The sequence below is a fragment of the Seriola aureovittata genome, chromosome 20 (assembly GCF_021018895.1).
Source record: "Seriola aureovittata isolate HTS-2021-v1 ecotype China chromosome 20, ASM2101889v1, whole genome shotgun sequence".
NCBI lineage: Eukaryota > Metazoa > Chordata > Actinopteri > Carangiformes > Carangidae > Seriola > Seriola aureovittata.
The window spans coordinates 1,708,593-1,723,592 of NC_079383.1; the positions used below are offsets into that span (position 1 = coordinate 1,708,593).

The 15,000-nt window shown below is 41.7% G+C and overlaps 1 protein-coding gene across 1 annotated transcript in view; it reads left to right on the forward strand.

Annotated features, from left to right (window-relative positions):
* Nucleotides 1-12,004, forward strand: part of tgfbr1b (transforming growth factor, beta receptor 1 b) — a 75,098-nt gene extending 63,094 nt beyond the window's left edge. Inside the window, exon 9 of the mRNA XM_056363964.1 lies at nt 4,452-12,004. Coding sequence (XP_056219939.1) covers nt 4,452-4,577 — 126 coding nt within the window. The 3' untranslated portion in view covers nt 4,578-12,004. The remainder of the gene's footprint in view (nt 1-4,451) is intronic.
* The last annotated feature ends 2,996 nt before the right edge of the window (nt 12,005-15,000 follow it).

The window sequence follows — 15,000 nt, forward strand, 5'->3', positions numbered from 1 at the left end:
ACACTGGGTATCTGCCCAGACCAGGTCCGACCTCTTCATCATGAGCAATGAAATAACTTCAATTACAATTTAAACTAAAAGCTGTTTGTACACTGTGAGTTAAATGAGGTCAAAGGTCTAATAAAAACTCAAACTGAGTAAAAACATGTTATATTTATGGATGGATAATAAGTTACTGAAGCAGATAAAACATTTTACTGGGCGATAATTAGTGTTTTTAATGTTTGTTAATGAATTCAAACACTGCAGGTGTAAACCCTTTTCCAACACATTAGGAGGGTTAATTAACTGTCGATTAAATGTATTTGACACGTTGATATCACACAGCTGGAGACTCGTTAATCTCACACATCTTATTTTATTGGGGCATCTTGACCCAAATAGTGAAAGTCAAAATACAAAGTTTATGATCTTAAATGTTATGAAAAGTTTAATTGGACCGACCCTGACAGTGACGTCTCACTCTGGTGGATTTGTTAAAACTAAATAAATACTTGTGGTTGTTCAGTGTTGTTACAGAGTGGAGCTTCTTCCCTCACAAGCTATCTTTGACAAACCGACAACAGTCAAGTTCAAATTACTGACTGAATTAACATTGATTAGTGACAGCTGATCAGTAATGAAGGGATCCAGATTTGATTTGTTATTTTAGCTGAAACTGATTAAATTAAAATCGGATGAGACCTGATGCAGATCCTGACGATCAGCTGAGGACATCTCCGTCAGGGTCATCCTCAATAACAGCATCATGAAGCTGCTGACTGTTGCTGGGAAACATTAAAGCTCCTCCAGTGTAAAGGTCTGTGTCCATGTGTAGTGTGATTATAGATCAGCTCTAGCTTCTATATTAATACTGTGAAAGTATCAAAGCCTCAGTCCACAGAGAAATGCACACAGCCTGTATTCAGAAACTGAGCCTTAAAACCAGCCGTCAGGACTTCTGGAACTTTGTGATGTCACAACAAAGCAGTCACCAAGCCCCGCCCCCTTTTCTAAAGCCAGAGACACTGTTGCTGCAGTTTTTTAATCGTGGACATTTAACTTGACATCAGAACCTGCTCCCGTCGCACTCACTCTTCTTTTTATTATGCAACGTGCACCAATCAGGCTCCATGTTTTCAGTAAATTTCTCTTATTTTGTCAGATACTTCAGACCAACCCCCTTCCATTATAAACACAAACTAACACACACAGGTTCAGGTGCCCAGCAGCTCATTAGTAATAATAATAATGGTTAATAATAAATGATAAACAATGATAAATTGGTCCAGTTCATGAGCCACCTCATGAACACTGATGGCAGTGGGGACAAAGGATCTGAACCTCTCTGTAAAAAATAAATTAAATTAATTAAAATAAAATCTAAAGATGAATCAGATTTGGGTTTGTATTTTCCCGCTGGTGAAAACCTCCAGTTTTATCTCCACTGTTCATCTTCACCCAGATCATCGACTGTTACACTGTGAACAGTTCATTCACTTTATGTAACTGGGATCTGGTTTCACTGTTTGGTCTGGAGATGAACTCAGGAATGTCTCAAAACACACACACACACACACACACACACACACACACACACACACACACACACACACACGCCTCTCACATTCACACAGCAATGATCCACAGACTGATAATGACACAGACTGACAAACAGGTTCAGTAAGGTGAAACCAGACACAGAGTGTTTGTTTGTTTGTGAACGCAGCTCGACGTCAAATTTTTGTGTAAGGTTCAGACAACATCCACGGCTCGTAATATTAGTGCGTTAGTATTTTTAATTAATGTTGTCACAGAAAAACACAGAGGAACAAACTATCTCTCAACTTCTGCAACTTGTCGGATGATAAAATAAATAAGTAATTAAACAGTTTCCATTATTTCTGCTGCAGATATTTCTGTCAAAACTTATTATTTTTAATCAGACAACAACATTTACCCAGGTGCCAGTATGTAGTTTATACAGAACCATGAAACTTCAGGATGTTGTAACTGAAGCGCTGGAAAGACTCATGCAGAGATAATTATCTCCCATGTCCAATTTCATATTTTATTTTTTAAGAAAGAACAGCCTAAACGAAAACGATGAGTCACTGTTTCCCTCTCTGCTATCATCTCTCCTCAGTGTGCAGACACTAATCAGTACTAACGGCTGAAATGTTCCTGTGTGGCTCCTTGTGAATAAATGTGATCAGAGAATCTGAAGTGGATCCATTTGAGACCCAGAATTAAGATCCTTCAGTGTCTCAGTCGTTCCTGGTTCTAACGGCAGCGTTCCTCCACCATTCAGCTGTAAATCAGAATGGCAGATAAAAGCAGACCTGTCATATATATGTATATATATATTTATATATAGATGTTCTTATTAAACATGGTCAAATAATGAAATGAACTTAAAGTAGCAGTGAGACAAAAGCTCAGAGGTCGGTTCAACAGAGACGGACTTAGAACAAACAGTCAGACTTCAGATCGACTGAGTCTGAATTCATCTTGTGCACAAAACAGTTTAGCCCTTGACTAACTTAAGCAATGAATTCTGGGTAAATTAAGACTTTTTTCAACTACATCCAGCCGCTCAGCTCGGTTTCCCTTCAGCAGAAAGTGTTTGTCTTTAGGAAGAATTCAACAGTTACAAGGATGTTTTACTTGAAGAGAGAAAAAATTAAATAAAAAATCTGATTGCAAACAGAATAAAAATGGCTGCCATCTCAAAAAACTCTTTTCCTTCTCCTCACTCTCTCCATCACAACGTTAGCAAACCACAAATTATCAGCCATGTTTTCCTGATTCTTGTTGTCGGGTGCTGCTGGTCAGCACAGGTGTCACTGATTGTTACCATGGTAACACTGATGGAGTTAAGGTGTCTAATTTTGAAGAGCCTGGAGCTAATATTCTCCATGTCTCTGTCAGAGGAGTTACATAACAGACAGAATGAGATAAATAAGGTGTGTGTGTGTGTGTGTGTGTGTGTGTGTGTGTGTGTGTGTGTGTGTGTGTGTGTGTGTGTGTGTCTGTGTGTGTCTGTGTGTGTCTGTGTGTGTCTGTGTGTGTGTGTGTGTCTGTGTGTGTCTGTGTGTGTGTGTGTGTGTCTGTGTGTGTGTGTGTCTGTGTGTGTGTGTGTGTCTGTGTGTGTGTGTGTGTCTCAGATGGCTTGTTTATGGCAGTGTGCAGTTGGCTCTCGTCCACCTGATGAATGGAGGACTGGAGTGTGTGTCGGCTGTCTTAATGAGCACTGTAGGAAGTTTCACATGATGCAACTCACCAGTCAGACACTGAGGAAGACTGAGAGACAGACACACACACACACAACACACACACACACACACACACTCGTACACGTACGTGGACTCATACATACCAGATGCTGTTTACAGCCCCACTGAGGGAGACGTGAAGAGATGAGTGTAAACTCTGGAAGCTTCAGCTCTTATTTCACAGTCTGTTTAAACGTCTAGTTGGAGACGAGAGGAAAGAGTTTCCTTTTTTAAAAAAGAAAAAAACCAAATCAAACTGAGAAATAATTAAATTAGAATAATGTTTATATAACGTAAAGCTAAGAACAGAGGAGGAACAGCTGCTGTTTCAGGGCCGACGGTCAGGACACGACGTTAAAGAACGTCTCATATATTGAAACTATAAAATCTTTCCTCGACTCCAGTCCTGATCATACGTATGAGAAGTTACATCGAAACTTAACTTCTTACTACTTCTTTTTAAAAACTTTCACAGATGTTTCTCCTCCACATCTGTCCACATCTGTCCCAGTGCTGCTGTTTCTGTGGCTGTTATGGTTTTGTTTGTGTTGTAACAAAAGATCCAAAGTTAAAGCACATGAACAATTAACTTTTGGCTGATATTGATTTAGGGGTCCATTGGTTTAGGATTGGTTTATTAGTTGTTCTAACTTTAGTTTTTATTCCTCTGCTCTGGAGACATTTTGTTTTCAGGTTGTTCGGCTATCTGTCCCTTTCTCGAGGACACGATATCTCAGTAACGTTTTGACAGAACTTCTTCATTCACTGGGATGCAAGGTTGAACTGATTAGATTTTGGTGGCTAAAGGTCAAAGGTGAAGGTCACGGTGACCCAACAAAACATGATTTTGGCCTTTTAAACGCTTTGAGGGGATTTCTTCAAATCTGATAAAAACGTTCACCTGGACTCAAGGACGAACTGATTGGTTTTTGGCTGATAGAGGTCAAAGGTCAGTGTGACCTTAGAAACACTTTTTAGCCATTACTCAAGACTTCACACAAATGGTTGATATTTTCTGTGACTCAGGATAAACGGGGATTAATCTGAATCTAGTCTGAGTGGCGGAGGAATACGACCACGAGGAGGTGGTTCTAGTTTCTGTATTTTGTGAGTTAATAAAGTTTAAAAAAAAAAAACAAACTGTTGACCATCATGTTATTGAGTCGTAGTAACTTGGGTCCTGTCTCTCCCCTGCAGGCCCTGCGGGTGATGGCGAAGATCATGAGGGAGTGCTGGTACGCCAACGGCGCCGCCCGACTCACCGCTCTCCGAATCAAGAAGACCCTGTCCCAGCTCAGCCAACAGGAGGGAATCAAGATGTAGACACAACTACCAAACACACACACACACACACACACGTACACACACATACATACATACGCACACACACACACACACACACGTACACACACATACATACATACGCACACACACACACACACACACACACACACACATGTACATACGCACACACACACACACGTACACACATACATACATACGCACACACATACACACGCACACACACACCTCTGACTAGCATCCATATCGTTAGCATTACAGCATTATTATCTTCATTATTACTCATCGGTTGCTCCTCCCCTTTGGTTTGAAGAGAAGTGAAGAATATTTTTCCCCTCGTGCTCTTTTTTTTTTTTTTTTCCATTTCATTCATTGACAAACTGATGAATCCTGCACCTGAAACTCAGGAACCATCAGTGTGTGTGCGTTGCTCTGACACACACACATGGATGGCTGGATCGATGGATGGATGGATCTGATGAGGGGTGTTTGTTTCTGAAGGGGATAAAAGAGGCATTAAAAGATGCCTCCACTCATTATCCTCCGTGTTCATTTACTATATTCATCCCATGAAGACCCACAGAGGCACCTGGTCCATCTCAGCCCCCCGCCCCCCCCCGCCAGACTCCACCCAACCTGTGTGAGCTCAGGCCTCACCGGGTGAACTAAAGGCCAGACAGGTAGCTGGGAATCACCTGGGAGACCTCTGAGCTGCCGGAGCTTCACCCTCATCCCCTCACATCTTCATCATCACCTCCTCATCTGTATATTAGCGTTTCATCCTTTGCTACAGAGGGTTCAGCTGCTCTTCAGAGGGGCTGCACGGCGCTCATTTACATCCTCATCAAATAATCAGATTTCAAAGAGTGAGAAAAATATTCAAACATACGTTCTTCAGTGAATGTAACTGTTCCCTGCCGCCACAACTCTGTTATTAACACCAGAATATCTTATTGTGAAATTCAACCACTGCTGAACACTTATTCAAAGCATTGAACATTTTGACCATGAAAACAACTATCTGAATGTTTGTGGTTTAATTCATTAAACAGACAAAAATATTACATTTTTGGATGTAAAAATTCAAGCCAATTTAAAAGATAAAAAAGAAAAATTCAATCTTGGAAACACGCCAAGAATAAACGATCAAGCCAGAAGCTTCAGTTTTGACTGACACTAAATAACTCACCAGTTTAATAGGAACAGCTGCAAGGTTTCTTCAATGTCAGAGAATGGACGAAAACCTCGACTTAACCAACAGTATTTCAGAGTAAAGATCATTTAACGAAGTAAAGCGCCATGAGGTCGTTTGCAGCCCCGCTCTCGAGTCGTGTCACAGCAGCACTGGGGACTGAAGCGAGGACCGGGGGATCATGGGACAGCGTGCGAGCCGCCCTGTGGGCTTCACACCAACGTTGGCTTCATGTAGTCGAGTAGTGAGCAGAATCTCTCATCTCTGCAACAATTTTGCACCTGTTTTTCATATGTTACTGTTGTACTTCCCCGTCTCCCCTGATATCGTCAGGGAGACGGACAGGTCAGTTTAATTTATTGTGTTGTTTTTTTGAATTTTCTTTTCGGTGGCAGGGGATCTTTTTTGCAAAACTAAAACTGGACATGATGACCTCATTCATTTTTGGCGAACATGCTGCAACATATGCAATATACAGTAGATAAATGTGTCTATTTTCTATACTCTGCTCTGCTAAACCACAAACGGCAACAACAACAACAACAACAACAATCAGCTGCCACCATGCCTTCCAAGCCAGCTGTTACCGGAAAGTGCCAGTGCTTTAAAAACCCGATTCCTCTCATGTCGGCTGCTGTGGGGTGGGTGTGTTCTCGCGTGTATGCAGCTCTGTGTGTGTGTGTGTGTGTGTGTGTGTCGGAGGACGAGGCCTGCGGGAGCCCTGCCGAGCAAACAGCAAGCTCGTACTATGCACACCCACGACGTAGGGACGGGAAGCAAGAAGGGACACACACACACACCGCAGCACAGCACCCACAACCCAGCCGACTCTCTGGTGCCATTTCGTCAACCTCCCCTCCCCCCTCACCTGAACACCTGAACACCTGACCACCTCAGCAACAACTCATTGTACAGCTTCTCCTCTCAGTGGACTGAGTCTGGAAACTGAGCTCCAGCACCTCAAACTGTGTCTCGTTGGAAAAACTTCACCACAAAAGCTTAACGGCGGCTTCGAAAAGACACACAAAGACTTGTAAGCATTACTGATGTTGCCCTATAAATGTAAACTCTTGGATTCCTGTTTTTTTGTTCTCTCACGTGTTTGTGCCGTTGACAGCGCAGCAGCGCGAATCGACCTTTCAAGTGTTTTCTTCTCTGTAGGATAATCAACAAAAAAAAAAACAGTGAGGTACATTCATTTAAATATAGCAAACGGATATTTACTAAGCCATAGGTTTTCCAGGTTGTTTATCATTTTGTTCTTTTTTTTTTTTTTTTTGTGGCAAGGTCTTTTTCTACCAGAATGTACATTTACGAGAAAAAAGATGAAAAAAAATGTGCGTAAAATGGACAATTTTATCATTTCAGCTTAGCAAGCCTTAAGGGACCAACGCATAAGAGTCAAAAACTGCTCTTATTTTTTTTTTCCCTTTTATTTTTGTTTTATTTTTTATTTTTAAAGATAAATATACACACACATATATACGTATATATGTATGTATATATAAATTGATTACTAAAGCTAAAGTCTACTAAAGGTAGTGTCATGATTCTATCTATAGGACGAAAAAAATATATGTAGCACCTGATGTAAGTTTGTTTCAGTCAAGTGTTTGTCCTGTTGCCACATTGCCAGACATCTAAACCCACTCTATCTTCTCTCTGCAGATTAGTCCATCGAAAGCACTTGTCTCTCAGCACAGGTCGAAATAAAATGCATGATTAGAGACGGTTTAAATACACAAAGTATTAAACCGTCAATAATTAATGCACCCAGTAAATTAGACCTGCCGGACAGTGCTGCACTCAAAGAAATCCCACAGTCTCTTGATTGTTCAGCAATAAGTGCACTTCTGAACCACTGCGGGTTTACCTGTGTGGCAATTTGGACGTCCGCGAGTCCGTCTGTCTCCATTGTTTCTCTTACATAATGGATACATAATGTATTGATGTGCTGCTACTTAGTTGTCCACCTCGCTCTCCGAGTCGAGGTGAGAGCTGCCGTTGGATGTAAATATCCTCAGATTGCCTGAATCTGAATCATTCTGTGCCATGTTGCTCTGACGCAAATCCAGCGCATTTGTCATCCGGTAGGCAGTCCTCTACAAGATTTGCTGAAGTGTGTTAAAGAGTTTGTTTTTCAGTCGGTGTTCGCGGAGCTCGTTTCACTGATGAACTCTTCCTCCCTGGTTCAAAGTGAGGATCGGTTCAATCAGTCGCTGTAGATTGGAAAAGCTGCAGCCTCCATGGAGCATGGCTGAAAACCACTGTGCCAATCTATCAGTGGGATTCGGAGGAGTTTGTTCTCTCCACTTTTGAGTCCCACACAGTTGGAAATGCATTTAGAGATATTTTCCTCCACTAGAAGCCCAGGTTTAGAGAGGGGGGGGGGGGCAATCCTTGTTGAGAGACTTGTTCAGTAAAAAGTACTTTCTCTCCATAAACACCCCCACCCCCCCCCCACCCCGTTGATGGCCTTAAAGCAACTGATAATGTAATTACACATAGATAAATGTCATAATCCGTCAAAATTAAAAACTGCACTGCCCCTCTAAAAAATATAATAAAACCTCTTGAGCATTTAATTACAAGATGACGTCATAGCAGCACTAATGCACCTCTTTTTAAGGCAGTTATTGTCAGTCAGAGGAAGCCTAGTTCCCATTACTCTCCAGGCTGCATCAGTGGTTTCTGTCTGAAATGATTTTTCAGCATCAGTTCTGAGATTTGATTTTTTTTTAACCACAAATTGAAACAAACAAATAAAAAAATCTCCAGTTATTCGACAACTTTCAGAGGTATCCAGCGATCCTTCAGCAGATAAAGTTCAGTCAGCCAAATCGTGGAATCGATCAGTATCTTAATGTCGAGTATGTCCAGGCTTTGATCAGTGACTCCCCGCGAGGAAACCCTAAGCTCAGCACAACAGGAAGTCAGGAGCGACAACACCTTTTAAGCCACTGATGAAAAGTCCTAGAAGAGTTCAGAATAATGTTTGAACACCTAACAGCAAACTTGATTTATGTTTCTAAAGAAAAAGACACGACCTGCACCACATCCTGTTGGCTGAAGGAAAATATCAAAACATTTCTAATGTGAAAAATCCATTTCTGTAAAAATTACATTTTCAGTTGCTACAGGTTCATTCAGCAATTCCCTTATCATCCTTAAAAAAAAAAAATTGAGACTTTCGTTCTCGTGAATGAAGTATTATTAAATATGTAGAAATGGTGCAGCAGTGGCAGGAAGTGACATAAGCCTTGTAAATATCTTGTGGAGTAAACAGCAGAAGAAGAAGCTATCCTGATATTTGAAGAAAGTAAAGTGGATATCGCTGCTATATTATATACAAAAAGGGTGAGACTATGCTGAATTCAATGTTAAATGTGTAAACTAATGGGCCAACTGGGTCTTACCAGGGAAAACCAGGGCCAAGGATTTGTCTTTCTAAGCCATGTGGGTTTGGGGGAAAGGGGGGGGGGGGGGGGGGGGTGTGGGAAACTCTAAATTTCAAATCTCAAAGTATCCCTTTAAGTAAGCCCTGGCTATCCCTGCTGGGCCTTGGGGTGGGATTGAGACCGTATAGTGTGTGTGCTCCATTAGCAATGTCATTCTCTGGGACATTAGCAACAACAAAAGCTCAACTCAACAGCACCTCTGGTATGCCTCTAATAGGACAACCTTCATTCTGTCTTAAAGTCACCAGCAGCCTTGTACTTTTTCTTTTCAGAGCCCAAGATGACTTAACTGTAAAAAGATGTTTGCACCCAACTGTTTTTTCTCTTGTGGTCTTTATACAGCAGTCTTTCTTTCCTTGATTCTCTCTTGCCTTTCTCTCTTGTCATTCCATGTCATTCTCTAATTGACATAACAGATATCTCCTAGCTACAAGGGCCACACTTCACTGCAGCCGGTTCACTCGCTCCATAACGGGCCAACCAACTCCCATCTATCCCTGCCTGATTTTACTTCTTCATCTCTCTAAACTCGGATCTTACATTTTAGGGTGTGCTTGAAACAAAGTAGTTGGTATGATGCACAAATGGGGACAGCGGTTCACACTTGTAGACGGTCTCTCCTCTGAGGTGTTCATGGCGTTGTCCTCAGATGTACACGAGACGGAAGTAGTTTTGCGGAGAATGATTCAAACTGCCTCACCTCTACGTGGCTGCACACTACTCAGCTTGTCGGTTTTTGGAAAGTTACAAAAATTGACGAAAGCGCTTGAAGAGTGTCTTCAAGAGCACTCCATCAATTTGGCATTCTGATACTGACTCAAACCCGAACACAATGCAACTGGACCAGTCAGTGGAGTTTCCCTTATAGGACTGTCCAGATTCGGGGGGGGGCAGCTGCATCCAATGTTCCTTTACCTTTCCGAAAACCACCGATCCGACCGACATCATGAATGTGTTCCAGGAGAGACTGTCTGAAAGCTGTTAACACTTTTGCGTTCAGACGTGACCGATCGACATTTTTTACCAACTACTCTGTTTTGAGCATACATTGACTTCAGGACGTTCACTGGGATTGAACATGCAAGGTATTTTTTGCGTAGGTGTTTCGATCACTGAACCTTTTTAAAAATGTACCCGCTGTACCTCCTCTTTGAGAATCTGTCCTTGCCTTTTCTCTCCGTAGCTCAGATTAAAGGTGGGACGGACGCTGCTGATACGCAGCCGTCATGCAATATCAAACCTCGGTCCACTGGTCAACACGGATGAGGGTTGTGAATGGGAGCGGCGTTTAGTGACTCAAACCCGTACGATGAGATGCGCTCTAGTCAAATATGCAGCCTTTTCACGCTTTACTTTGGAAGCTCAAAGGTATAAAAACAAGCAGGTTCTTCTGCTCCGTGTGCACTGATGGAGGGCCAAAATAGGGAGGTAACATAAACTATGCCAGCAGCTCTACCGCTTCAAACCACGCACTGAGAAATTCCCACAGCCGTGAATGTATCAGCCCTCTCAGAGTCAACAAACCAATCCGAGCACAACCTGCATAACTCAGCCCAAAGGTCATGGCAGCAACTTTGTGAGCATGCAAATATCCGCCGCACGGGTCTGTTTCTATCTATGTCTCTTTCTCTTGTTATGCAAAGTCTGGGCCCAATCATGTCTGCCCACTCAGTCCCACTGGATCACACAAGGTTGAATGACCTATCTATGCTAGCATGATCCACACACTGTGATGAGGTCCGCGTTAGGGTCAAAGGATTAAATCATTCTCCCTTCATGGTTGCCCTCCATCGTCTGCTGATTAACGGTCTCTGCTGAAGCATCTGCAGTGGTCAAAAGCCAGGGAACGTGTTACTGTTGACGCGAAGAGCGGTTTGGGTCACTAAAGGGCTCGGGGTTCGCTCGGCTACCAAGAGTTTTCTTCTCCAGTTCGACGCTGCAGTGAGGCCTTTGTGGCAACAAGGGTAGCAGAAAGCTTTATCATGTTTTATTTGGTGCCTAAGTTTGACAAGACTTCTTTTACTTTTCACCTCGAATGACGAGACTGCATGTGATTGTGTGTCTGCATTGATGTCTGCATTACCTGCTTTATAGATGTCATCCAAAAGCTGAGAAGATCTTAAAAAGCATAATTAACATATTAAAAAGGTCACTTAATCAAAAAGAAAATACCTCCTTTTAAAGACCAATGTGTTTTACCTCACTGTATATATATATTCTTGATTTGTTTACTCCAAGTTTGCAATTTATCTTTCTCTTTTGTTTCTATGAAATGCTTAAAAAAGTTGAAGAGAATAATTTGTTTTTCTTTTCAATGGTACTTTTTTTGTCAAATGGCATTGTATTGTGTTTGTGTTGTGCCCAAGCAGTATACTATTCCTCTTTTACCATGCTCTTGTATATGACCTTGTTGGTTGTGTTCTGCGTGAGCTGTACAGTCAAAGCGCTTTACAAATGTCCAAGCCCCTTTCTGAGCTCTGGTACAAATGCCTTGTTCAATATATTCTTTTTGTTTAACGAAAAAAAAAGAAAAAAAAGAGTTAAAGTGGAGGCGGAGGAGGCTGGACGTGAGGGGAGGGACTGTACACGCCTACAGCGAAAACCCCTCAACAACTGTTGAACCCTCCTCACCTCACAACCCTCTTGGATTTCTAAACATATAATCTTGACTTTTTTATATAGTGTGTACAGATGAATGAGAGATCAGCATAGGAACTAGAGGATTGACACTTATGTTAACTTCTAACATAGCTGGAGTAGAAAATGGTGTGAATAAAGAAACAAGGTTTCAATACAAATCCTGTCTTTGTTTATTTCTTAGCTACAGGAAGTCAGTTAACCTCTTGATGAAAACCTGAAACCAGACCTTTAAAGAGGAGGATCTGTATGACTGAACCACCAGCTGCTGTTTCAGAATCTGCAAACACAGACTGTAAACATGGCTTAACTAATCCTGATGCAATAATCCTGGTTCTTCAAACAACACAAGATCGACTCTGGTGTTCTCAGATGGAGTTATCTTTAGGAACATTGCGCTCTTATTGTGAAGTAACAACAACATGAGTACCCATGATCAATTGGCTGATTGGCTGAGTACTGATAATATTGTCTGGCATTGCTCTGTAGCTACAGACGTCATGTTTTTACAACAAGGTTTCTGCCTGACTCGACACTAAAGATGAACTTTGCGCACGTCTTTACTCGTTTTGAAAATTAGTTTGATAAAAATGTATTTATTTAAAGCTGAATTCAACAATATTTTTTAACCTCCTAGGACCTGGCGTCCACATATGTGGACCTCACATTTTGGGTTCTCTTGACCACAATACTAACTTTTTCTCAACAAGGGCCTGGTGACCACATATGAGGATATTATACTGCCACTCAGTAATCGAAATTTAAAACTAATGTCCTCATATGTGCACATCATTTTTCTCAGGTCCCAATCAGCCTATATAGCAAAGAATAGAGCTCGGGTTTTAGGAGGTTAAATTAGAATGTATTCAAATTATTGGATGATAATGCGTCTCTTCATAGCTGTGTAGCCTCGTTTAGTTCCAGCTACAGCAGGCAGCTGTTTTCAGTGAAAAGCTTTGCTAACATATTCACCCTAAGGTGACAATATGTCAGACTGTGGGTCTTTGAGCTGTCCAGCTCCTAGTGGCTGAAAACCAATGAACCAAGCTTTGACATGCCCCGACAACGAGGGCGTCACTTTGTGTTGAAAAGGACAAGAGGACATAAAGGCTCAGATGGAAAAACATTCTTTAAACGTGTCCTCAACATATGTGATTTTATGCAACATAATCAGGTCAGCGTGGATAATTATGGCGGAAATAAAAGGGGCGTAGCCGAGACAAAACGAAACCTCACGTTGACCCACAAGTAACATTCATCCATATGCATCCGACCATGTCAGTCAACCAATGCCAACATCACATCTACTGTAGAGAGCACCGTTGATAATGATATCCACTGTGAGGAAAAACATTAGAGAAACAAAGTTCAGGCCCAACCGACTCATTTTAAGCATCAGGTTTAAATATTGATGAGTTTCTCTCAAAGATATTTTTCAGAACATTTTTAACAAATTATGCTTTTAAAAAGTGACAAGGACGAAATCGGCCATTTCAAAAAGTGGTGGTGACATGTCCCCAGTGTTGTCAAGGTTCAGTACAAATTAAAATATTACTCTCAAGTCCGACTACATTTTGGATGATCCATGCACAATCATGGTATTTGAACCTCGTATTCATTGAGAACAGGAAAATCCAGTATATTTTGTGTCAGTCCCTGTAAAGCAGACTGAGCAGCAGATGGGAGCTCGGGGAGCGATCAATACCAATCTCCCATGGGAAATGTGGGGAACGGAGCCCGCAGGTGGATGCTGTGAGCAGAGAAAAATACACCAGGAGTCTTCAGCAATCAGCAGGTGTGTGCAGTAAGAGCCGAGCTGTTAGGGAGGGAGATACTTTGATTAGGAGGATAAATCTCACTGAGAACGGTGACGACAGATGTCCGTCTCACAGGCCTTGTTTCATTTCGCTCCGAGAACTTGCACATTAAAATGTAAAGCCTATGGAGAGCAGTCAAAAATGTCATTTGAATGTATCACTGCCTGAAAGGCTTACAGAGCAGCAGATGGGGGCAAAGGAAGCGATCGATGGAAATCCCCCGACTGCACCAAGATCACAGAGCAAGATGCTAATGTGGCTGTGACCACGGTGGAGCACCTGCCGCCCATTCAGCTGTATGTTATGGCATCCCAGCCTGCACCTCTGTGTAGTCGAGTTGCACTTGTTATGAGACTCAATGTGTCACTTCCTCTCTGTAACCAAAGCCTCTTGTTGTCTGTTAGCTCTGTATAAGCCGGTGATATGTATTTATCAGGATAATGAAGCATTGCAACTGCAACTTAATCCCAGCATCGATTCCTTTGACAGTGACTAACCGGAGGCCAACGGCTCATTTGTGTGAGGAATTGACTGCAGTCTGTTCTGACGTGGACTGAACCCGTGCTGCAGCACTGAGCTTCATTTTGATCCATCAGCTCCACGGATTTTAGAGACAGACCTGATGAAGTGTAGCCACCTAAAGACAGCTCTGATTTACAAGCTACCAAACTGAAGTGACACAGGAAGCAGGCCACACACACACACACACACACACACACACACACACACACACACACACACACACACTTACCTCCTTCATCTTAATCTTAAACTGTGTGTTTTTAGTTTTATTCATGTTTTCTTCTCATGCTCTATTTTTACTCCTGCTCCATTTTTTACGTTTATGGTGCTATTTCTGTATTTATTGTTCTTTTGCTGTCATCTTTTTTTCTTCTGTCAACCTTTCCACACAGAGTGCAGCCAAAATATACCTCATTGTTTTGTTGAGCATCAAACACACAATTTTTCCTTTTTTCTTTCAAACACACTAATTTTAGCTGATGTCTCTTACAGTGATGGAACAACCAGGAATCTACCACTACCATTATAATTTGGCTGCACTCTGGACGTGGATGTATTATAATAAGAAGTTCTTGTAATAGATCCACGGTATGCGCCAGGTGAGCAACTTCTATAGAAATGAACGGGCGCCATTTTTGATCCGGTATCCAGTTCTTATAAAACATCCATGGCTCTGAATGGAAAGGCTGATGGAAGAAAAACAACAGTTCAGTGGGTTGAAACATTTATATATCAATATTATCTGTAATTGTAAATATTACAATATATTTCCAATATTATATTATTTACATACCTGGAAGAATCTTATGATACGATTT